The sequence below is a fragment of the Talpa occidentalis genome, unplaced genomic scaffold, assembly GCF_014898055.3.
Source record: "Talpa occidentalis isolate TD23 unplaced genomic scaffold, MPIMG_talOcc4v2.1 talOcc4.13, whole genome shotgun sequence".
Taxonomy (NCBI): domain Eukaryota; kingdom Metazoa; phylum Chordata; class Mammalia; order Eulipotyphla; family Talpidae; genus Talpa; species Talpa occidentalis.
Genome location: NW_023601322.1, coordinates 97321157 through 97346420, shown reverse-complemented (window position 1 = coordinate 97346420; position 25264 = coordinate 97321157). Strand labels below are relative to the sequence as shown.

Below are 25264 nucleotides of genomic sequence, written 5' to 3'. Positions count from 1 at the left end.
GAGCGCGGCGGCCGGCTGCAGGCTGGCCGTGCAGGTTCGCTCCTGCAGGATGTGGCTTTCGGGGGGCGTTCTGAGTGATTCAATTCCGACCGTGAAACGCCTGCTGGGGGCTGCTGGCTGGCTGCTGGTTTCCCCCTCCCGGCGGCTTGGGTGGGTTTGGGTTTAGCTCGGGAGCGAGGAGCGCCTCCTTGTACATCAACACTTCCTTCTGCGCCCCGCGCCGTCGGCCTCGCTGCGCCGGGGGACACGGCGCCGTCCCCAGCCGGGATGCGGGAGGGGGGCGCAGAGACGAGCCCCCGCCCCCAGGGCGACCCGGGCCCAGCGCCCCGCGGGGCGCGGGCTGGGGGCCTAGGAGCGTGACCCTCCCCCCGGCGACCCTGCCGCCCGGCGGGGCTCCCACGCGCACTGCAGTGAGCCCTAATGACGGGGAGGGGAGAGCAGCGCGGCGCCGGGGGTCCCCCCGCCCCGCTCCACCCCTCCCTCCCGCCGACCCCGCTCTCCCCCGGGGTGGCCTGGACTCTGTCCCAGCCACAGCCTCGGCGGGAGCCCGGCGGACGGGGCGGCGGGGCCCACGGAAGAGGCAGCGGGAGAGACGCCAGGGGCCGGCGGGCAGGAGCGGCAGCCCGAGCCCGGCCCCCGCGCCCACCCGCGCCCGGCGCTGCGCGCCCGCAGCTGAGCGGCCGCCGCGGAGAGGGAGAGCGGCCGCGGGAAGTGGCAGTTTGCGTCCCAGGGGCTCCTCCGCCCGCCTCCCCCAAGACCGGCAGATCAGCCCCCGCCCGCGGGGGTAACGAGAACTCGCGGACCGTGACAGTGTCGCTCCCAAATCCGGCCGCCCGCGGACGCCGGCTTCCGCGGGGCCCGCGCCCTCGGCGCCACCAGCTCGGCGCCTCCCCGAGGGCCCCTCCCAGCCCCGCGCGCGTCCGTGAGGCCCAGCCTGGGCCCCGCGGCCTGCTGGCCCCGGCCTCCGGGGCGCCCCGCGGGCGGCCGGGTCCTCGCAGGCGCGCGGGAGGCCACACCCTGCGCGCGAGGGGGCCACCGGCCCCGGCCCTCGGGGGTCGGGCGCGCACGTCCCGAGGCGCCCGGGGGGAGGGGGGGGCAGCGGTGGAGCCGGCGGCCGCGGGCGCGCGGAGGGCCGAGGGGAGCGGCTCCCCGCCCGAGAGAGCCCCCGCGGGCCCGGCCAGGGGCGCCCGCGACGGCGCGGACGGGCCGTGGGAGCGGCGGCGGCGTGGGGCGGGCCGGCCGCCGGGCGGGCTGGACGCGGGGCGCTCTGCCCCGCGCCGGAAACTTTTCTCAGGCGCCCGGACTTGGCGCGGGCACGGGCCGGCCGCCCCTCCCGCCGCGCCCCAGCGCCCCAGCGCCCCGGGCCCGGGCCGCGCGCGAGCCGCGCCTTCCCTCGGCGGAGGGCGGCGCCTGCGCAGGGCCCGGGCGGCGGCGCGGCCTTTGAAGTCCCGGCGGCTGCCGCTTTCATCCTTTCTTTTCTCCCTCGCAGGCCCCTTTGTGTGACTAAATTTGGCAAGAATATGGATCCGAGCCAGCCTTTCCACGTGTGCGCCCGGCTCCCAGCTGAGAAGGCCAAGGGTTCTCTTCCGGGTAAGGAGACGGGGAGAGAGATCAAAGCGTGTGGGGAGCTGGATCTGAAATGCGAATTGAAAATAAAAATCAAGCCTGGACACATTCCAGTTTCTAAAGCAAAACCAACCCTCAGCCAGGCCGGCTGCTGGGGCTCCGCTCCCCGCTCCCCGGCTCGGCTCGCGCTCTTCCCGCGGCCCTCCCTGCGCACGTGGAGTCCACCCGACATGGGGAAGCACTTAGCCGCTCCAGATTTTGTTTTGCAGTAATTTTATGAGGGAAAATATCTTGTTCGTAGTTACCGTTATGTGAAGCTGCATTTCTCCAGCCATAAATATTGTCCCACTTCACGAGGCTTCACACTTCGCTCCGCGGCCACGGAGGGGAGGACGAGGCCGACACGGCGCGAGCGCGCACGGCGTCCGGCGGGCCCTTTCCCCCGCGCGGCGCCGCGGCCCGGGCCTCCCCGCGGAAGCGGGTCCCGAAACCAGCCCCGGGGGTTTCGGAGAAAGTCCGCGAGATCCAGTCACTGGCTGACCTCCGTGACTTGCAGTCCTCCTGCTGAGAGACTTCAGAGTCCTTCCCCACACCCGCCAGTCAAGAAGCTCGTCTTTGGAGTTTAAAGCCTGAGGCCCCTGCTTGAGTACATTCCTTGGTCCGTGTTCTCCACCCACAGACGGGTAACAGTGTGCTTCAGAGGCAGAAATCTCGGGGCGCTAAAGCGAGACTCCCCCACTTCTGTGGGAACCTCAGGCAGTCCATTTCACCTCACCCGCACTGTTTCCTCTCTGCAAAACGGGGGGTGGCAGCCTCTTTGGGAAGACTGCAGTGAGAGTTCCGAAGGTGAGCCTGTCTGCTAACGTCAGATCTCATTAGTCCAAGAAACAGACGATTCTTCACAAGTCCTGTCATCCACTAAGCTGAAAACCTGCAAAGTGCTGGGAAGCTTAACCAGGGAGCCTGCGGGGTGGTCCCACACCCCTGTCCACATCGGCGCAACTGCGACTGCCTGACTCAGTCACCTGAGCAGGGGCAAGCCCCAAGGGAGGAGGCACATTCCACGGAGTCAGGGGATGGGCCTCACACTTATGATGGGCTCCTAGTGAAGTGCTGCAGGGACAAAGCAAAGTGACAAGGGAAACAGCAGTATCTGGGGGAGTGGGTATCTGACAGCTCCTGCGAGCCCCAAGAACAGCCTTAGTCAGACCGGCCTGTGAAGGGTGGGTGGGCGTGTGGGTGAAGAACTCTCAACAAGAGCAGCAACAAAACCAGGAAAGGTATAGAAGAGGTGGTCTGGGGGACTGCAAATTCCACCCACTTGTATATTTCAGAATAGACCACGTTTACCTATCTCAGAGTGAGGCTTCTCACGTTTACCGGGCAATAAAGCTTGCGGCTGGGCTGGGTGGGGAGTGCTGGGGGACCGTGGCGCACCAGGGCGTTTCGCTGTCTGTGCTTCCAGCCTGAGCCTCCCTAGCCCTCGTGGGGGTGCCAATGTTCCCCTTTGCTTTCGCCATGGCCCAGGCTGCCCAGGGGCAGAATCCTCCAGAGCTGTGCCATCTCCTGTGGCTGCAACACTGGGACTTTGCAAATGGTGTCCAAGGGACTCTGATGCAATCTGGGGGCTGGGAGGTGGGGGCTTAGGATGCATCTTCTGTTTTTAACATTTCCCCCAAATGTCTCATATTGGAAGTAGATGGGTTTGGAGTTCACTGGTCCAGTTCCGTCTTCCTGTCTCCCCTTTCCCTTTACAGATGCAGCCATTCTGGAATTTATTCTTGGCCCAGAGAGGAACATGGACAGAGGCACTGAGGATTCTGTCTTATTGTCTTTGTTTTTCAAGGAGATAGAGAGCAATGATGAGACCCTGAAAATAGTCCAGAAAAATCCGGGATCCTGTATTGAAAAACATAGTCTCTGAAGGGGAAGGCATGGCTAAAGGATTCTCTTATTTCTATAAATCTGTTTCCTGGGTGGAGCCAGCAGTGGAGGTGTTTCTTGAGTCGTAATTGCACCTCGTGAGATGGAGGCCATGGTAGTCTCCTTCGGCTTCCTGGGCTTTCGGAGCAGGGCCCTGGGCACTGTCAGCTTTGGGCCAGCGCCTAATCCCTGGTTCGAGGCCAGAAGCCAGAGCCACAACCTTCTCGCCTAGAGGCAAGAGCAGAACCAGCAGAGCCATATGGAGATTAACGCAGAACAAGGTCATTAGCCGCATTGTTTATCCAGCCACTACACAGGGCTTGTGTGAGGTTCAGCTGCAGTGGTTGCAGCCAGCCTTTGATGTGTGTAATCTGGACGGCTGAGTCCTCCAGGAAAGTGCCCAATGAACAGGGACTACATCCCATGTCCAGGAAACATAGCGACCCAGACACAGACTTGAACAGTCTTCTAGTGGGTTCCATCAAGCGAGGAAGCCAAACTGACGGTCAAGAAAGACCCACCTTAGTGTCAGGGCATGACTGGGGAGTCCTGGGAATGGAATAGTGTGTTCATTTTCATTTGAAACCTGGTGACTACTTTAAATCTTCGTTTATCTCTCTGAGGAGGAACTTGGCCTAGGTAACATTTGATCTTGAGGGTGTTTTCCTTTGTAAAGTGCTTCTGTCCATGAAGACAGATTCGCTGAGTGGTTGTAGCCACACTAATATATACATCAGTCCAAAATGCAGCTTCTTGTTCTTCTTCTAACTCCTTAAGCAGCTGTGATTAAACTCAGAATTAGCAATTATGGGGCTAATTCAGAAGGTGGAGAGAGCCAACGCAAATCGTTTAGGCTACAAGATTGTGATCTGGCTCGACAAAACATTTCTCTTTGGCAAAAATAAAGCAGTTTGCCTGACCCGAATTTGATTTACAGGTCCTGCCATCCCATTCCGCAATTACAGATCTCAAGTCCGCTTCCCTCAGGTTAAATTGGCAGAGGGTGAGGGACAGAGAAAAACTACCAACATGTGGGCATAGATGACGATTCCTGCCTGTTCGGATAACTCCACAGACTCCCGAGTGCATCTGGACGCTTGACTTACCCAGATATTTGCCCTCTGTCATTCACATTCTCTGGATGATTTCTAGATTATTTTACTTTGTATTGCAGGAACAGCAAATTTCTGGAGGCTGAGTCAGATCGAGCTCACAGGCCCTCTCCCACCCCATGGCAGCAGCCTCCTGAGAACGGCCTCCGGATTCCACGCTTGCTGAGCTCAGCGCGTGGTGCCTGCCACTGTCCCTGCGTCACAGCAGTCTGCCTTGGCCTTGACGGTCTCCTAGCCATCTCCTTCCAAGGCTCACACTCACTGCTCTCCAGCCTCCTCTTTAGCTCCTGCCCTGCCCCCAGCACCTCCAGCTGCCCCCAGCACCTCCAGCTTCCCGGCTGGTCCTGCAGTGTGTAAGGTATGCACACATCCACACACACACAATACCAACAACCACCACACATACACACACCTTTATTTGCTGTGGCCTCTGCCCACAAGCTCCTGCCAGATAGATATTCACAGATCACAATTATTTCTCATTATTACCTTGTTATCTGAAAAGCAGCCCATCCCTCACCCCAACGCTGAGCCCTGTCTGTCCGGCCCTCAGGCTCCACCTTTCTCTACAGTCACTGCTTGCTCTGCTTTTTATTCTTGTTGTTCACTACCTTTCTCTCCCACAGCAAGGTGAGTTCCACGACAGTTGAGACTTGACTTTGTTCTTTGCCCACTGCCTATCACAGTCCTCGGTGCGCAAAGAAGACACCAGATACTGTGTTGAATAATGAACCAATGAACCTTTGAACCTCAGTGTCCCCATCAGCAGCGCCTCCCCCTCATGGAAGATGACATGTAAATGATTACAGTTACCTGGCCCGTAGGAGTCCCTCCGTCCACAGGTTGTGTCATTGTGTAGATCAGCACTGCCAATAAAAACAGAATGCAAATCACTTTAATGACACAGCTAGGAACCAGTTAAATTAACTTTCATATACTTTCTTTAGCCTAAATATCTACACTATCACCATGTCAGTGGGCTATCATTACAAACACTTACCCATGAAAGATTCTGCATCCTTTCTTCTTGCCAAGGGTTTGACGTTTAGTGTAGTGTCACTTCCCTACAGTGCTCTTGGTTCAGCCCAGCCACGTATCCAGGGCCCCAAGTATACGCGGTTAAAACTCCTCAAGCATCAGTGGAGCGTCAACTCTTCAGTGACACGTTTTTGTCTGATTTTTCTTTGCAGCCCCTCAGAGCACGTCACACAATTCGCTCAAAACAGTGGGTGATCAAAAACGTACAAAACAACATTATTAACAATGTTGTTAAGTACAGTTTTTTACAGCAAATTGAGACTTGCAGTTTCCTTAGAGGGTGAAATAATGTCTTTGTGAACTAGCTGGAGATTATAGTAATCATTCTTTTTAAGGGCATTGTAATAGTCCTTTGCATAGAACAGGGCCTCAGTAAATGGTGTGGTTTCAATGCTGAACTGCGTCTGAGTTCATTTCTACGGTCTCCTAATAGACTTACCACTGGACTTGAGGAAATAGCTAAGTCAAAGATTTCCTATAAAGTATTTTCTATGGGCCTCCCTGGTGGCACAGGCGGTTGAGCGCCGCACTGTGAAGCTGTCCGCAGCCTCTGCAGGGCCAGTTTGATCCCAGCCAGCTGGCAAGAATCCCACATGGTACAACAGACCTCTCCTGCCTCGCCCACTGCTCCCCTCAGCAGTGTATTTCGGTCAGTCTGCCTCTTCTATTCCCCACTCTGTCTCTGGTGAATCTTCTCACCCTCCCACACATCTGGCTTGAATCCCAGCTCTTGTATAAATAAAATAAAGTCTTAAAAAAAAAAAAAACCTTTAAAAAAAGGTATTTCCTAGAGTAACTTTTTTCTCCCCTGTAAAACTACTAAGTTCAAAGTTCTCTAAGTTCTAGTCATCTAGGATCACTGATTTCTCAGAAAATCTGTAAATGGGGAGCTCTGACACCCACCCAGAATTCATCTGTAGCTCTATTTCCTCTCTGATTCCTTGGCCACACATGGGCCAGACATCCCTCTGTTCCCTAACCCAAGATTTCAACGAAAATGCCTAAATAAGGCATCAGCCTGAGGATTAGGCACATGCTTGTTAGTGGCAGAAATTGTTCCTCCCATTTCAGAGATTTAAATCCAGAGGCAGTAAAGAAGGCAGGGTAGTTTCCTAGAAGAAACGTGCGCAGGACCTTGCCAGGTTCTGGTGAGGGATGCACCCGCAAGGCCTTGATGTACCTTTACGGCAGAGAAACTTGGACATAAGGATGTGAACATGTCAGCCTTTATTGTGACTTTGAAAATGACCTATGGATGCTTCCATCAAAAGCAGTCAGGTATCAAGCTGTCACGTATGTCACCCCTAAGTGAAGGGTATTTAAAAGGAAACAGCTAGGTATGGTAACAATGATTCCTGAGATGATTTTGCAAGCAAAAATATATTCAAAAGACTCTCAATGAGATGTTCATAGAAATATATAGCTCATAACTTTGACAGGTCTAGCTGTTTGACTGGGGAGGTGGGGGGAATTAAATATGTTCTAGTGTCAGACACACATTGCTTCATTGACCTTTTGACCCATGGCACACATGTCCATGGTGTCCATTTACAGCCGAGGTGGGGGGCAGGCCAGACCAGCTAGGTCTGTGTCTCTGTCCCCTGATGACCACTCGCTAACACCCCAGACCATGTCCTCGTTCATCAGTGGATGTGTGTTTGCAAAAGTACAGCAGAGCCCTGGAGCTCTGACCCTCATACAATTGTTTTCAGTCACATGAGAAGGATGTTACTGGCATATTGTTCACAGGGAGAAGCAGACTATAGGAGAACCAGTGCAATCCTGCCTTATCTAAAATCCAATTCTAAAATCCCTCTGAATGTACTTGTCGCCATGTAAGCTCGCAGGACCAGGGCGTGATCATGGCTGTGTACCTGGTGCCCGGGACAATGCCTGCCAAAGGGTCACTCAGCCACTGCCTTGAAAAGTTCCAGAACGACAGATACTGAAGTCCTAGTTTTCTCTGAAATAGTGGAGGCATAAGTGATTTTTATTTTCTTCTTTGTGCCATGTCTAAGACCTTGTATGCAGTGAATCAACAGTCATAAAGTAAGAGAAATAGATTTTAAATGTGATATGGTAAAAAGTACATTTAAAAAATAAGAGAAGTGGGCCTCCCTGGTGGCTCAAGGGGTTAAGACGCAACCTATGAAGCTGTCCGCAGCCACTGCAGCACGAGTTTGATCCCCGGCCAGGGAGATACCCACATGGTGCAGCAGACCTCTCCTGTCTCGCCTGCTGTTGCCCTTAGCAGTGGATTTCAGTCCATCTGCCTGTTCTGTTCCCCACTCTATCTCTGGTGAATCCTCTCACACTTCCCCCCATGCCTCTGGCCTGTACCCCAGTTCTTGTATGCATAAATAAATCTTAAAAAAATAAGAGAAGTGATTATAGGGAATTTGCACAGTAATAACAACCAGCAAACAATAAAAAGGAAAGAAATTGATAAGTCATCAAAGGAAAGAAGAGGAAGAGGCAGCCTAGCTGGGCACCACGGCGGAAGTTAATCACAAGGACTCTGTTTACAGCCGCAGAAGCATGGGTTTTTAAAAATTGTAAAGTAAAACTTAAACACCGTGAAATGCACAGAACTTAGGTTTACAATTCATTGAGTTTTGATAAATATATTACAGCTGTAAAACCATCCACCTGAGATAAAGAACATTTCAATCCACCCCCCCATGCCCCCGCCTAGAAATTTCCATATGGCATGAACTTAATTTGAAGCGACTTTAAGGCTCTATTTTGGTAAAATGTCCTCTGTTGCTAGTTTGTTCTTTTCTTACTGGACACTTTGAACATGATCTTTAAACTCTTTACCAGCAAGATGAGATGTCTTCATCTGAAAACCTTGGCAGACTATAACATTCAATTCCTGAAAATGTGCTAATAATGTACCTTAGGGGAAGGGCAAATTGCTGCATGGAAACATGACCAGGTAAAGCAATGAAATGCGTATACTGTCAGTAGTTTTTCAGTGTGACAGGTGAAATGCATCTGTTCCCTGCCCTCCACCCCCCAGCCATCCAGACACAATTCAGGAGTGGCCTGGGGGCTTCAGACATGGATTTCCAGGGGAGGAGCCTGTGGGAGTCAGTTGGGAAGGAAGTGACGCAGTGACTTCCGGAGGCAGTTGCCACCCAGGGGCTGGGAACAGCAGCTCCTGGGTGGGTGGAAACCCAGGAGAGTGAGACAGTGGATTTGAGTGTACGTGCATGCCTCCTGGGCTAGCAGGCCTCCCGCCTCTGACAGATCTAGTCCCCTACATCCAGCAGGAGGGGCTGGGGGATGTAGCACAATACGGTGCTCATTGTTTAGAAAGAAAAGAAAGAAGAGCATTTCCTGGATTTCTCTTATGGGAATTGTTAAAAAATACAGACATTTAAGTCTGAAGTCCTTGTGCTCCCCCCACGCCCTCACTCCTTCATGCAGTTAAACCTGGGCTTCCAGGAAGGGGACATTTCACCACCTGATATGGGGTCAAAGGCCCCTGGCAGAACAGCAGGATGAGCAAAGGCGTCAGAGTTGTGCAGAAGACGACAGTCAGACAATTTCACAGCTGAGAGTCGGAGCGTTCGGGGGCTCTCCTGGCATGTCAGAAAGACGCCACGAGCTGTGAGGGTAAGAAAAAGCAGCAGGTGAGGACAGCACCGAGGGAAGTCAGCTCCTCACTGCCCCTTGCAGCGAGGACACTGTAGGGTGTGCGCTCTGAAAACCCTCTGAAAAATGATTCCTCGGGTGAGCCTGGAGAATTTCAGTTCACCTCTGAAAAGGAAGGGAATCAAGAACCCCCAGGAAGGGAGCTTGGGTGCCCAAAGTGTCAAATTGTGCCCGAGCAACCCCAGGGCCACGGCGCCTTCCCATAGGGGCGTGCATCGGCAGCACGGTAAATGAGCTGAGGGTGAGCTGGTAAAAGGGGTTCACTGCTAAAAGCAGGCTGGCTGGACAGAGGGCAATGACCCGAGCTCAGTCCTAATCTGTGGACAAAAAGCAGGAGAGGAAGTTTACTTAATAACTAAATATTTTCTTTTGCTTCTCCCCTTTGCTTGTGTGGGTGTTTGTGTTTTTCACGCAAGAGTCAATAATACTCTGTAATTAATTATCTTCATTATTCCAACAATAACAACACCCCAAACAATCTCTAAATGAAAACCGGTGCTGTTGCAGCTATTCATTTTCTGATGACGGAAAGAGAAAAAAAGGCCGGGAAGCAAAGGCACACTGCCCGCCAGGCTGCGCGTGTCCCCGGCTCCGCTGACGTAACGCTCCTGCTAAGTGACGTGCTCTGCAGGAACATGGGACTGTTGCTAGCCTTCCCGGCGTGTGGTGGAGACACTTCATGGAATCAGCTCGAGTTCGCTGTGCTGTCTCTCTGGTCCTTTTTTATTGAAGGGGGGGCCCCACGGGGGAGAAGTGGAAGGAAAAAAGAGAAAGAAGGAAAATAACAGTAATTCTTTTCATAGCCTAGAGCTATGCTCCTTTGACTCAGCCTGCCCTCACGTCTAGTAAATCATGGGGGCGCGACACCCTCTTTCCTCATCCTTCCTGCTTGTCTTTGATAAAGGGGACTTCGCAGTGACCTAAACATGACACTGCAGACGTCACAGCTGACCCACCAGCTGCAGGACTGTATTCAGACCCGCCCGACGCAAGGTTTAATGGAAAAGGAAAGAGGGACGATGCCCCCCTTCTCCCTAGCCTGGGCCTCCCCGCTGAGGACCTGCCACTGTGTGGGTGCTCCCTGGGAACGGGCGCCCAGCATGTGCAGGCTGGCTTGGCGAGCGTCCAGAGGGCAGCTTGTGCCTCCTTTCTTCCCCCAGGCTCCTAACCCTCTCTTTCGGTCCCTGTGCCTCGGCAGCAGGGAACGAGCCAGAAGGCCTTTCCTGACGGTGCGCTGTGCCCACTGTCTGCAGAGGGTGAGCCAGTGGGCTCTGCCGAATAGACAGCTCACTGTCTAGCTTCTATTCACTTTCTGCGCGAGCAGACAGCCCGGTCTTCAGCTCAAGCAAAAGGCAAAGCAGGGCCTCCCTGGTGACACAAGGGGGTAAGTCTCAGCACTACGAAGTTATCAGTAGCCACCGCAGCATGAGTTCAATCCCCAGCCATGGAGCAGGACCTCTCCTGTGTCGCCCGCTGCTCCCCTCAGCAGTGGATTTCTGTCAATCCACCTCTTCTGTTCCCCACTCTGTCTCTGGTGAATCCTCTCACCCCTGTACCTCTGGCCTGTACCCCAGTTCCTGTATGCATAAAAGATGAATCTTTAAAAAAAAAGCAAAGCAGAAAATTAAGCCAATCTTATCTTAAGCAAATATCCAATATCTTAGGCCAAACACTCTACTGCTGAAGAAAAGTTTGTTTTTTAAACTTGAATTAACCAGTGAGTCAATTACATCAAGCAGCACTAATATTCAGTGATAGCTTCATTTGTCAAGGGGGGAAGCAGACATTCTTTGAGGTGCTTAAGTCACAGGCACAAGAAGAACCTCTTGCTCGTACTCTGGGCTTGCATCGGGCCCTAGTTTTCCACCTAAACTGTGCACCTTGATGTCACCCCTCAGTGCCACACATCTGCCCCACCAACTGCATCCGACACAGCTGACCGATTCTCTTGCGTCACTTCCCTCACTGGCTTGTAGGATGCCATTTGCTTCTGGGTCTTTCCTGGCCTCCTACCCTGCCCCCCCCCACCAGCTTCCTTTGCTGGCCCCCCATCTTCTCCCTGACCTCTGAGGGCAGAACCCCTCCTCTTTGACCTCATTCATTCTCTTGATGATGTCACCCAGCGTCATTCCTTTACACATGTTGCAGGTGCCAGCAGCCCCTAGCCAACGTCTGTGGCCCGGACCTCGCCCCTGCCTCACAGATGAGCCTACAGGTCTCCCCACTGGATGTCTAGTAGACATCTGAACCCAAACAAACTCACAATCCCTCAGCTCCTCCTCACATTGCCTTCCTCTGAAGAGGAGATAGAGGCCACTGTTGGCTGCTCTGGTCAAGCTTGGAATCACCATCAGCCTTCATGCTCCTGACCCCCTCTCATTGGATCTTGACTCATTGATTGGCACCTACTGCAAATTCTCACCAGAACCAACCGCTCCTCCCATCAGGGTCAAGCTGCCTTCATCTTTCAAGGCTTCTGACATGGGCCTTGCCTGTCTCCCCGTTCTTGCCCGAGTCACACTTGCTACTGTCTGCAGAGCTGCACAGGCCCTGCTCCCACCTGCTAGAGCAGGTCTGCCTGCTGGGAGCTCTCTCCACACCACCAGTGCACAGTGCCCCCCCCAACCCCCCACCGTGACCCACACTCACCTCTGACTTCTCCTAACTGGCTCCCACTGCCCTCCCCAGCTCACTGGCCCAGACTCGCCAGTTGCCTTGCTGTTCTCAAATCTCAGGCACTGTCCTGCCCATGATCTTTGCACAGATGTTCCTGTGTCTGTCGTAATCCCTCTCCAGATCTTCACCTGGTTTATTCCCTCACCCACTTTGGGGCTTTCCAAATGTCCCTCGTAAGTAAGGTCGTCTCAGATCATCCCATTTACCATGATGTCACCCCAGCTGCAGACAGTCCCCCTGTGCTCCTGCTTCATTCGTGGCACTAACTGACAGCTCATATGCTTATATCAGTTATCTATTTCTTTTTTTTTAAAAGATTTATTTATTTGTACAAGAGCTGGGGTACAGGTCAGAGGCACGGGAGGGCAACAGAATTCACCAGAGACAGAGCAGGGAGCAGAACAGACAGACGGACTGAAAACACTGCTGAGGGGAGTAGCGGGCGCGACAGGAGAGGTCTGCCGTGCCATGTGGGAATCTCCCTGGCCCTCTGGGAATCGAACCCACATTGCAGAGGCTGTGGACAGCTTCACATCGCTGCGCTCAACCCGCTGCACCACCAGGGAGGCCCCATTCATGTATTTGTTGACTTTCTTCCCCATTAGAATGCACTTTCCCAGAAGGAAGGGACTTTGGTGTTTCCTTTAGTGCTGCGTCTCCAGGCGCCCAGCACAGCTCCTGGTATACAGAGAGCCCAGTAATGCTGGCCAGGCAGAGCGTCTACAGAAGCACACATAACACAGTCTGGACACACACAGGACCCATATGTTCTATCCTTTGCTGGACTGGTGCGCTCTACATGGGTATAGTATAGTTTTTAAATCAACCAATCAATAAGCCATATTTTAAATATATCAGGGAAGTTACTATACTACAGGGACGTGGTGGTCCTTTTATAAGGGCAAAAATCCACTGACCAGCACGGCCCACTGTCCTCATCCGACTATGCTGTCCATATAGATTTCCATCCTCATGAACTGCTTCCATAGACTAGACCTTCTTGCCAACCCCACCTTGCCGGGCAGGTAGAGATGGTGAGGCCATTTCTAATCAATGGGGAGGAAAGGAAATTTAAATTGAACCATATTTTGCAAGGTATGTTTTCCGGTGGCTGTGGTTGGTGAGACTCAGCAGGCCCCTCCACAAAGATGGGGCCAGATGCCCCCTCCAGAGCTGCTCCCGGCCTTCCCGCTCGCTGAAGCCTTCCTGGTGTGGGGGAGCCTTTGCTTGCCGGTAAGGGAGATGTGCTTCAGGAGGAACAGGCCCAGTGAAAGTTCCTTGGACTCACATAACGAGAATGCGACTTCCTTTGCTATTCTCTTCCGGTCAGTTTGGTATCCGACTTGGCTGCAGCCATCCCCACATGTTCCCTTTATCAGGCCAGTGGCCTCCTGCCAGATTTCTCTGCTGAAGTCACCTCTTGCCTCTGGGGCCACTTTACTGCCCACCAGGAAGACCAGGAATGTGGGGGATTCAAGTTCCAAGGATCAGCCTTCAAGCACTGACCCAGCAGTTGGTGGATGAATCCCCAGCAATCACACCTTGCGTGTCATCCTATTCCAAGGAGAGTTCCACACTGGTGCCCGGGGTGTCCCTGGGGGGACCACGGTTCAGTTGCCTGGAGTGACCCACTGGCTGGACAACACATCACATGCTGGCTTCCTCCCTTTTCCTGCTCACCTCCCACTCCAGGTTGGTGTTACCAGGCTCCCTCACTGCTCAGGCCCACTTCTTGCAACTGGATCCTTGTCAGGGTTGGCTTCTGGAGGAATCCAAACCAAGATAGTACCTGCGAGTCCTTACCAGTTCTGGTGCTTGTTAACCTGCCTTTAACCAGAGCGCCAGCTCAGGCCTCAGCCTGGAAGCGTGGGCTGCGGTGAGCAGCTGGCTAGAATCCCCAGCAGCAGTTTCTTTCCATTGTGCTAGCCTTTCAGTTAGTTTCTATTTATTGTGTTAATGACTCTCCATGGACCCTTGTAATACGGTATTCCCCGCTTCTTGGCAGTTGTGTTACGTCACTTCACTTTTGTGAAAGACCTATTCTTGACAAGAGAAAAATTACAGAATATTTGATGACAAAAGGCAAAAAGGAAAACACCTTCATCATGGGTTTTGCAAGAGCTGTTCCAAAGGCAGTGGCAGCAGAGAGAGAAGAGAGAAACCACCAAGTCCTTCTCAGAACCAATTCCTAAGGCTGTGGATTCATCATTTCATTCCTGCCTTACCAGAGTGAATGCAATGTGGATTCTAATGTATCTTTGGGGTATGGTTTAGTAGGTTATTTGGGGGGGTGTGTTTGGGAATGCTCACAACGTTTCCACTTGAATGCTCACTGCTTGTTTACTTGTTCACTTTAAGCCATTAGGGTTAGAGAAGGTGAGTAGGGGAAACCTGTATATATGGATCCAGTATAATTTAAAAAGAAAGTTGGCTTAATATATATTTATTAAATAATAGGCCTAGTAAAGGGATTTGATAAGCATCATGGAGTTGTGTGGCTGAAGCTTGAGGAACACCTTGCTTTGGGCTCCTGAGTCAGTTTTGTGGGCTCACTGGGGAGCCAAAGTTTCCTGCTATGCTTATGTTGCCACTTTCCCAAGCAACAAGCAGCGTTACGTGGTGGATACCTGACACCATATCTCCCAAAGTTAGCCTCTTTCTGTGTCACTCCAAAAGCCTGAGCACCCTGGCGACGCTTGCTTCATCCATATAGTTCTTAAATGTTTCCTTTCGGAAGAGCGCGCCTTCTCCTTTCTCCCTTGCCCGCAAGTCTGCCGGGAACAGAAGGCAACGCACCATAATCTCAGCGCCACAGTGACTACTGGCAGTGTGGCATGTTCCGTCCGGATCTCCCTCACCAGCACGCACAAGCCAGGTGCGGGCGCCTCACGCAGCTCCCCGAGCCCACTGAGGACAACAAGGGTTTTCACTTGGGCCAAACCACTTGTTCCTGGGCCGCCCTGGCAGCGCTGGCCCTTCTGGGCGTTCTGCCCTGCCTTACCGACAGGAACAGCTCACCTGTGCCCCCCACTTACTCCCCCCATGTGCTCATTCTCTCTCTGCTCACAAGGGTCCCCTCTCTCTGCTGGTTCTCAAACACAGGCTCATCTGTTTCCCCAGAGCCATCTTGCTGACGCTTGAAAGTTGGTCCAGCCAACTCTTGAACCCAGACTTCTCAGGGCCAGAGGGAACATCCCTTCCTGGAGAGCCCCGGTCACATCAAACTCATCATGTCCAAGATGCTGCTTATAATTTTGCCACAGAAACCCAAGCTTCTTCGGTTATTTCCAATCTCATTCACTGAAGCCCAAATCAAGATGTCATCCTTGGCTCGCCCAGCTGTCCCCCTCGGGCCTAGGAGGACCAGGGCCCCCTCCCTGCCCAGGGCTCCTCTGGGCCAGCTCTCAAGGCTTGGGGTGTCCCCCAACTCCTGTCATCCCTCGGCTACCTTATCCTCAAAGTGCTTTTTCACACAAGATTTCATCATGACACTTTTGGTTGTTTTTGAAAGTCTTCAAGGAAGAGCCCGGAATGATAAACAGGAAGCTGTTACCTCTAGGGAATGGGGCAGGAGCATGTGTCATGTGTCTTCGGCACTGTCCGAGGACTTGCTTCAGCTTTAGCAATGAACATGTTATTTATACCATGAAAATGAACACAGACAAAGATTTTCAAGAGGCCAACATGCTTGGTGAGCGGGCCCTGATGCATCCAAGAGGGTGTGCAGCCCCTCCGCCGGCAGGAGGATGCACATTCACCCTTGGCTGCCTCCTCCCTCCCAGCGTCTGACGCCGCCCTCTGTCTAGACACCACTGGCCTGTTCCAAGACATGCTCACGACTCTCCTAGGAAGGGCTTCCCCAGCCCAGAGGGCACAGCTGTGTCCATACTTTGCCACCAGGAACCCAACCCTGTGACACGTTTACTCGCTGCCCACCCGCGTCCACAGGTCCCTTGAGGGTGTCTCAACGAGCACTCCCCTGCAAGAGACGCCCTCCCCAGGCCAGCATTCTGCATGCCTGTGTCTTTCTAATCCTGGCAATAATCTGCAAAGCTCGTACCCTGGCTTGCAAAATGAAGACTGGGCTTCCGGGGCGAAGCCAGGTGGTCATGGAGAGCCAGGCCCCGCAGCTGTGAGCCAGGGGCGCAGAGGCAGGGCCGCATCAGAGTTGCTCACTCAGGCAGCCCCCATGACTCAGAAGCCCGTCCACACTCATGTCTGAGCCGTCGGGCAGGATGGCCGCGGCCTCCCAGTCTTACAGGCCTACCTCACTCCAAGTCCTTTCTCCACATCCTCCCTGAACGAGAAGCCCAAGGGCACCCAGAAGACCACAAAGCAGTGTTCAGGGGTGGCCGGTGTGTCTGCACCCTTGTAATGTGCCCAGAGGGCACTGTGGGTAGTCATTTAAGGGCATTTGCCAAGTTCCATACAGAAGAGCATGTCCTCAGGCAGAGTAACTGTGTCGCTGACCAGGGTGTGGGCCAGATGAAGGCTCTGGGCGGGGACTCCGCCCCGGGGAGCCATGGCTGTAGAGCCCTTGGGGCCTCTGGGCAGTGGGAAGGGAACCAGCAGCTACTGCTGCTTATATCACCAGGGCCTTCTGCAGGTCTGGGAGAGGTGGGGCCTGCCCAGGGCACTGAGCCTGGCAGTTAATTGTATGCATGTGCACATCTACGTGAGCCTCTCTCTGTGTGTGGTGGGGGCAGAGCGGAGGCTCAAGGCAAAGCACAATAACGGGGGACAGAGATCTCTGGGCATGTCAGGGCTGGAGAGGTGGGGGTGGTTTGTGACAGCCTGGCCTCGTTTGGGTCTGGGAGCTGGGGTATCTCTTCCGGGAGGTTCTCTTACCGAACTGTCCAGACTGAAATGGACTGGAGAAGATGCAGGCAAGTGGCAGGAACTTGGAGACACCTGGTCCCTCTTAGGGGCACCTGCAGCAAATGTGTGGGCCCAATGAAAGACTGAAAGTCAGTATAAACTCAAGTCGCTTTAAAGATGTTCAAAGAACCTGCTCTGAGGTTCCTTTCTGGAGCCAATGTGCAAACACAGAGAGCAAGGAAGCAGGCGGGCAGGGCCCAACCTCCTTGCATGCCCACCACACCCCAGTGCCCCAGTACAGGCTCTGGGCTGACCCAGGACCACATGGGATCCAGTGGCCAGAAGGTGCAAGGTAGGACCTGGGCTCAAGTGCATAGCTAACACCAAAATGTGTTTCATGCTAACTCCTGGGGGGGGGGGGGAAGGGATTGAAGGGTTAGTGAAACTCTGTTTGCAAGGATCTCAGGCCAAGATGGAGCACACCCCTGTCCTCAGGGCTGGACCCAGCAGAAAAGGGGAAGCAAGCTGGGCTACAGTGGTGTTGCAAAGTGGAAGTCTCCCTGCTGAACACTGTTTGTCTTTGCTATTCAGGATTTGGACCACATGGTACTTTGATCTGAAATTTTTAGTAGATAAAGCATGAATATTTATTGTTTTTATGAGCATTGTTTTGTATGAAATAAATTTGGGGGAATGGGAAGGAATAAATATTTGGGACAGCAGACATTTAAATTGCCAGTAGTTAATTTACTCTGGTACCTTGATTTACAATGGTAACATTTGGGTGGAAAGCTGAAAGAAAGGAACACTCTTTTGTTCTTGTTTTACATAGAATTTCTAAAGTCTAGAGGAATGTTTTTATTGCAAATACATAAAGTAATGAAAAAAGCTCCCAAGGATTTAAATGCCACTAGAGAAGCTTAACCTCGGGGTGTTAAATGAGCAAATGGATATTCTAGCAGATTTCTTTTGACTCATTTTCAAATTTTCCTTCCTAAATGCCTTCCTAATTCAAATTTGTTGTTACCAGGAAAAGGGGGAAGGGGAGGGGAGAGTGTTAAAAAAGGGGAAACGTTCAAAAGAACCTGGAGCTGCAGGCAAATAGACCCAGGGCCACCCCACAGAGAGCACTGTGGAGCCCGAGCGGCTGGTGGAGGGGACCGGTGTCCCATGGACTAGAGGGCTTTCCGTGAGTGACTCAGATGTCTTATCTGCTACAGCTGGACGGCTCCGCCCAGGGCCTGCGGAGATCTGGCTCCAGGACCAAACAGCCAGCAGCTTCGGAGACTTAGGCCGCTCAACTGCTAAAATCGCAGAGCTGATGGGATGCCCCACAAGGGTCACTGGAGAGGCAGCAACTGCCTGGCCCCGGATAGATTTGTGCTCTTGACGTTTCAAACATACCACCAGCCTTCATCACATGTTATTTTTCGGAGAGAAAACTGCCATGTCGCTGGGACTTTGCTACAGCAAAAACTGCTGGGCAATTTTAACATGCTATGAGGTATCATAATTCCTGCAAGTATCCAAGGGAAAGAAAAACCCCACGGCTTGTGTTTTGTGGGGTCTGTGGTTTTATCTGAAATTTCATTTTCCTCAGGTTTGACTGCTTTACATCCTCGTGCCTGGCAGAACGGTGTAGCTATGGCGATGGGGACAGAATGCGTGTGTCACGCTGGCGGTGGTGCTGTGGGCGGCCAGCACGCCGGGAGGGAGGAAGAAGATGACATCAAAGAACCTGAAGACTGAGCGCATTTACTTTTCTGATTCAAATTACTTTGTTTGGAAAAGAGTAAACACAATTACCTTAACAACTGAGCTAGGAGGCTTTGAGGGTTTAAGGCCACATTGTTTTCCTAGGGAGAGGGTGGGGTTGCCTGCAGGGAGGGACCTGGAGGACCAGGCTGCGTGTTTGTTTTCACTTTCTTCTCAGAAATGCGCTGAGCAGTCGCAGGGCATTTGATTGGCTTCTTATAAAATTACCTTGTTTTATTTTTCTTATTTAAAATGGAATTAACGTCCATTAAAAAACAGATCGGCCAAAAGAGCAAACCTACAAAGTCCTGTCGAGTCTCTTCCTAGATGGATCCCCAGAATTTAGATCCATTTATAAACACACATCTCCCAAAGGTTGCATGTTATTCATTGTTTGCTTTGCTTTTACTTAACGGTTCACGTAAAGAAATGTGGAGGCCTTTCTATCTCAGTCCTGGGCTGCAGTCTTGCTGTGTGCAGCCTGGTATTCCATCACACGGATGATCCCTAGTTTATTAACCTGTCCTCGAGTGCACGTTTATGTTGTTTCTTCTGCTTTCATCAACAATTGATATTCTCCGAGTTGTGGGATTTGGTGATTGTGAGAGTGTGCTGGAGCACACTAGCGTGGGAATTGCTAAGGCAAGAGGTAGGAACATTGGAGGGCTTGCCGGAAACTGTGTTGCATTGTTTTCCATGAAGAGCGCAGCAATATATACCCCCCTAGTCAAAGAGGAGAGCGTTTGTTCCTCACATCTTTGAGAATGGTGTGGTGTCAAACATCTGCATCTTTGCTAGTCTGGAAGGTGCAAATATTGCCTCTGCGTGGTTTCGCGTGTACAGCTCTAGTAGGCAAGGCTGGACATCACACCTGAATGGAGAGAGTGCTCTATATTTCCTACTCTGTCATTTATATGTTCACATCCTTTCCCCTTTTGCTATTGGGTTGTATTCTTTTTCCTATTCATTTGCTATAGCTCTTTACATATTAATAATGTCAGTCTTCCTGCCTGGGATACAAATCACTTTGTTGTTTGCTATATTGTGGGATTTTTTTTAATTAAAAAAACCACGTATTTATTTATACATACAAGAACTGGGGTACAGGCCAGAGGTGCGGGGTGGGGGCAGGGATTTCCCAGGATTTCCCAGAGACAGAGTGGGGAGCAGAACAGGGGGATCGACTGAAATACACTGGGAGGGGTGCAGCAGGTGAGACAGGAGAGGTCTGCTGTGCCATGTGGGTCAGCTTCCTGGCCAGGAATCGAACTCGTGCTGCAGTGGCTGCGGACAGCTTCATAGTGCTGAGACATAACCCCATGCGCCACCAGGGAAGCCCTCTTTGCTATATTATTTAGGGTCCTTCCTGCCATGCACAAAGTTTTTATTTTTATGTAGTTAGATATACATATTTCTATCTTCTTTTAAAAAAACAGTTATTTATTTATTTGTACAAGCACTGAGTACAGTCAGAAGCACAGGAGGGTGAGAGAATTCACCAGAGCCAGAGCGGGGAACAGAACAGGCAGACAGACGAAATACACTGCTGAGGGGAGCAGTGGGCGCGGCAGGAGAGGTCTGCGTGCACCAGTACTGCAGAGGCTGCGGGCAGCTTTGCAGCCCAGCGCTCAACTGCTGTGCCACCAGGGGAGGCCCTCACATTTCTTTCTTTTTTTTTTTTTTAAGATTTATTTATTTATTTATTTATTTATTTATTTATTTATTTATTTATTTATTTATTTATTTATACAAGCACTGGGTACAGTCAGAAGCGCAGGAGGGCGAGAGAATTCACCAGAGCCAGAGTGGGGAGCAGAGCAGGCAGAAGGATCTAAGCACACTGCTGGGGGGATCAGCGGGCGGCAGGAGAGGTCTGCGCGCCATGTGGGACCCTCCTCCGGTGGCCGGGGAGCAGCCGGGATCGAACCGGCGCCCCGGAGGCTGTGGGCAGCTCCACAACCCAGCGCTCAACCGCTGCGCCACCGGGGAGGCCCTGAGGCCCTCACATTTCTATCTTTTATGACTTTCAGAGATTTTTAATGAGGCTCTTCCCAAAATAGACTACTTTTTAAAAATTCCTCCACCTTGTCCCCCAGTTTTATTGAGAACTGACATACCTTCCTCTGTGAAGATTAAGAAGCACAGCAAGGTGGTTTGATTGACATATATTGTGAAATATGGACACTAGAGGTTGGGAATTCCACCTTTTTGTCTCTTTGCTTGTGATTCCATATTTAATGCCTTTGGAGTTTATTCTGGTGGGCAGTAGAGATGAAAAACAAGGTGAAAAATGTCTCCCTTTTTGGGCCTCTCTGGTGGTGCAGCGGGTTGAGCGCAGCGCTATGAAGCTGTCCGCAGCCTCTGCAGCATGGGTTCAATTCCCAGCCGGCCAAGGAGATTCCCACATGGTGCAGCAGACCTCTCCTGTCGCGCCCACTGCCCCCTTCAGCAGTGCTTTCGGTCTGTCTGCCTGTGCTCCTCCCTACTCTGTCTCTGGTGAATCCTCTCACCCTCCCGTGCCTCTGGCCTGTATCTCAGCTATTGTATAAATAAAAAATAAATCTTTTAAAAAAGTCTCCTTTTGTAATGTCTCCATATCACTACCCGCTTGCCTCAACGCCATTTATTGAGTAATACATCTTTTTGTTAATGCTTTGAAAAATTAGTATTGTATGTTAAATTACTTCATGAGTTAGGTCTATTTCTGTTTTATTCTTTTGACTGTTTTGCCTAGCGATATACCAGTACCACTTGTCTTGAAAACTGTAGTTTTATTGTGTATTTTAAAACAAGGTAGAGCTTGTTCTTTCTCATTACTCCCTTCCTCCCTCCTAAACTTTTGAGGCTACTCCTGCTTGCTTATGAACACCTAAATCAACTTGTCTAAGTCCCCCCACGAAGACTATAGGAGGTTTTAGTTCAAAACCTGTTACATTTACAGGTTTTGATTATTATAGGGAGAAGTGAATTTTATGATGTTAAGTCTTTATCCGAGAACATGCTTATTTTTTGCTATTTTTTTCAGTTCTTCTTTTGTGTCTAGTAGCAGATTCTTGTAATACTTCAGTAAAGATAATCCCTCCTAATGAAGTACTGGCAAGAGGATATGCTCCCCAGAGAGCGATTCAGACAAAGCAAGATATTGGCTTAACCTATGTATATTTCTAATCTTTGAGAATCATCTTTCTTTTTCTGTAAATACACACAATGATTTCACATCTGTGTAACCATATTAGTAACATGTAAAAAACATTTGCAAAATAATCCTGCCTGGTTTTTGTTTTCCCCTTTGGAAATAAGAGGCTAGGCAAGATGATTTGCTGGCTCTCGAATTTCTGTCTCTCATTGTTTATATCTAAATTTGACTTTAGTTTCTTAAGTCAAATCTTTTAGTTGGGAGTAATTTTACAGAAAAGATAACACACCTGTGTTCCCTTCACTAAGTGTAATAGGCATTTAAAATAACTGTGGGGCATTCGTGAAAACTGAGAAATGAATACAACATGTTACTTTTAACTAAACTCTGGACTTGATTCGGGTCTCACTAGTTTTTCCGTTCGAGTCATTTTTATGTCTCAGGATCTTGCACTTAGTATTGCAAATAGTATTGCTTTTTGATTTACCCACAGAGGGAGGCAGCCACCTGCTATTTGCAGACGCTGGGGTTAACCGATAGGCTCCTGCATGGCTGGAGGAAAACCCCTATGACCACAGAATCAGATCAGTTGATCACATGATACATCCTTTCTGCCCTCCACGTGCCTTCCTGTGTTTTCACTGTTCATTAATATAACCTAAATGTGTGTACAATCAGACAATTCAACAAAAAAAGAAAATTAAAATTTCTGAGCCTCTGTAATGTCTCCTTCAATTGCTATCAATCAGGTTGTCATATGAACTTTGATGAAACCACTACTTGTTAAATCATTAAATGGCTACTTTTTCACACTGCCCGTGTTGACTCATCTATGTAGATAAGCAGTTTATAGTTTGGCTCTGTGGTTAGAAGCAAGGGTCTTAAAGATCTGTGTTCAAACCCAGCTCAGATGTGTCCTCGCCACATGAATTTGGGCAAGTTAAACGATGTCTGTGAGCTTTGGTTTTGTCTTCTGTCAAAAGCAGCAATCACCGATGCTTCCAGAGACAATGCAGGCAGAGTCCTTGGCACAAGCGGAATTTCTAAGAGAAGTTAGATTTTATGTACTGGCCACCTCATGGGGCCCCTGTTCTCAAATAAGGCACATTCCTCAGGACCTCAGCTTGGAATCCAGCAACGTAATGTTGGTGCTGTGACGGGGGTTCAGCCATATGGGTTCTGTCAAGTGCAGACACTACACACTGATGTAGCTGCTGTTCTCTCCATTCTTTGCTCTTTCATTCTGTACTCAATGTGGTTTTCGGGGCGTGGGGGTTGCTGGTGGCAAGGGTGGGACTGGCTTGGTGAGACAAATAGAGAATCTCCCTGCTCTCACGTGACTCGTGTGTGCGGCTCAGATGCTTGAGTGTCTGCCCAGTTGAGCACTGCCAAGAGCAGGATGGCCCAGCAGGGCGGAGCTCACGGGCCTGATTCCAGGTAAATCTCTGGCTGGCTGTTCTGAAGCTGAGGGGTTGCTAGGAGGGCTTTTGCTGGGGTAACTCTGGGTCCTCTGGACACCACTTCCAGGCTCTGCTGCCCAGGGGGAAATTTCTAGTTCACCTGGGAGCATTTAGGAAAGGCCAACAAGCAGGTATACTGGCACAGAGGGCCGGGAGAACTGTCAAGCCCTGAGATGTGAGCTCAGGATGTTTCTGGCAGACTTCCTGTCATTAACATTTTCCAGTCAAGGCTATTATCACTGCAAAAGTTCACATATTTGGCAATATGGAAATAAGTATTCTTGGCTTTACATATAAAGTCTTCCATCTCAGCACACATTTCTTTACCTGGGGGTGATGCTAATGATTCCATCTTCTTTTTTCAATCTAATTTTTTCTATCGAGCTTAAAAAAAAAACCCAATTCATATACATGTATATATGCAGTACCATTATTTAAGATTCTGAATGGAAAATTCTTTATGAGGAAAATAGAACCTTAGGTTACAAAGTTGCTATGTTTTCTAATGATGTGTCCTTAATGATGTTTGGAAATGTCTCATAGATAATACATAGCCTCCCTCAAACCTATTCAGCAACAAAATCCTTCTCAAATCCAGTAATGACTAGTCCCCCGTGCCTGCAGCTTTCTTGCAGAGATGCATATCGGTTTTTTTTTAGGGTCAGGGACCCAGGGGGGAAGAAAGGTTGATTTTCAGTATATTATTTCCTTGTAGAACAGATTGAAAAATTTGCTTCTTTGCTGTGGTATATTTGACATAGGATCCTATTTTATTTTTTTCTCCCCTTCACACTCACTGTTTTATATTTTCATCGTCTCTCTGCAAAGCCGGTGGACGGATCTTTACATCCTTGAATATGAATGTAAATTGCCACTACGGTACCACGGGGAAGAAAGACGTCTAACACAGACAGGCCTTGCACTGCTTTCTTCTTCCTCTTCCAGGAAAACCAGTTGGGCTATTAAGGAAACCTCTCAACACAGAGCAGAGAAGAGGAGGCAGGGTTTCAGAGAGAAGGGCTGTTTACCATCAAAGCGCTGGGCCGCACACAGACACGGCGTATTACACACAAAGCGAAGGTAAACGCGCCATGGTTTTTACGAGTAATTTGCTGCGCTTATATAAGTGCACTAGAGCCTTCAGAATTCTTGCTGATCATGTTACTTGCTTTTCCATTGTTAAAAAAAAGCCAGATCATCAAATATAATTAAAAAATTTAAAAAGCCCTGGTCTGGATTCTGCCCCCTCCTCCCCTCCAAATAGTGCTCTGTGGTCCTGCCAACGTCTAGCTGTCGGGCACGATCTGGTCAGGTGATCAGTGCCAACTCGCTGATGCCACGTGATCTACATTGGCTGCCCTCTCGTTCATCACAGCGTTTTTCTTTGCTGAGTTTCAAAAGGCAGGGATTTTATTTGGGGTTACACTTTTCTTGGGTTAATTTATATTTTATAAACACGTGAAATTATTAATTCGTTCTATCTGTGGCATGTGGACCCTGAAGCTCATGGCGGGGCTGTTATCTGTTGTAAGGATGCAAACATGCTCTTTGATGTGTCATTCTCGGGGAATGGGGAGGATAAAGAGGGAGCACTCATTGGCCCAGCTCTGCGCGCCGGCTGAAAAGGCAGCCCGGCTTATGTGCGTCTCCACAGAGCAGGGCCATAGCTGCTCCTGGTACCGTGTCACAGATAACAGCACACTTCGGGGGTGGCAGCCTCAGCCTGCCTGCTCTGACCTCCTAGGAGGAGCTACTGGAAGCCACCAGTCCTTCCTGCACAGCTGGCCTCAGCTCACTGCCCTGTATTCACTGCATGGTGAACTTCATTGGTACCCACCCAGGAGAAAGGCCGGGGTGAATTATCAAAATAATAACTACACACCATGCAGCGGCTGTCACATCCTGTCCTAAGTGCTTCACTTCTATTAGCTCACTTAATCCACACAGCACGCTGTAAGACAGGCTTTTTAGTATCCCTGATTTACCAATGACGAGACGGTGGCACAGAGTGGCTCCCCTGTTCTGCTCTTATACGCTGGCCCCACAGCAACGCCTAAACCGTGCACTGCTCCCTCAGTGCTGGGCCAGTAGGTCAAGATGTCAACTCAGTAAATGTGGAC

At 50.8% G+C, this 25264-nt stretch overlaps 1 protein-coding gene across 1 annotated transcript in view; it reads right to left on the bottom strand.

Annotated features, from left to right (window-relative positions):
• Window positions 1-25264, bottom strand: part of LOC119242943 (uncharacterized) — an 86581-nt gene that overhangs the window by 3427 nt on the left and 57890 nt on the right. The window contains exons 4-6 of the mRNA XM_054693976.1: window positions 9109-9252; window positions 5415-5467; window positions 1411-1634 (exon numbers count right to left, since the gene is read on the bottom strand). Of these exons, the coding sequence (XP_054549951.1) occupies window positions 1411-1634; window positions 5415-5467; window positions 9109-9252 (421 nt within the window). The remainder of the gene's footprint in view (window positions 1-1410; window positions 1635-5414; window positions 5468-9108; window positions 9253-25264) is intronic.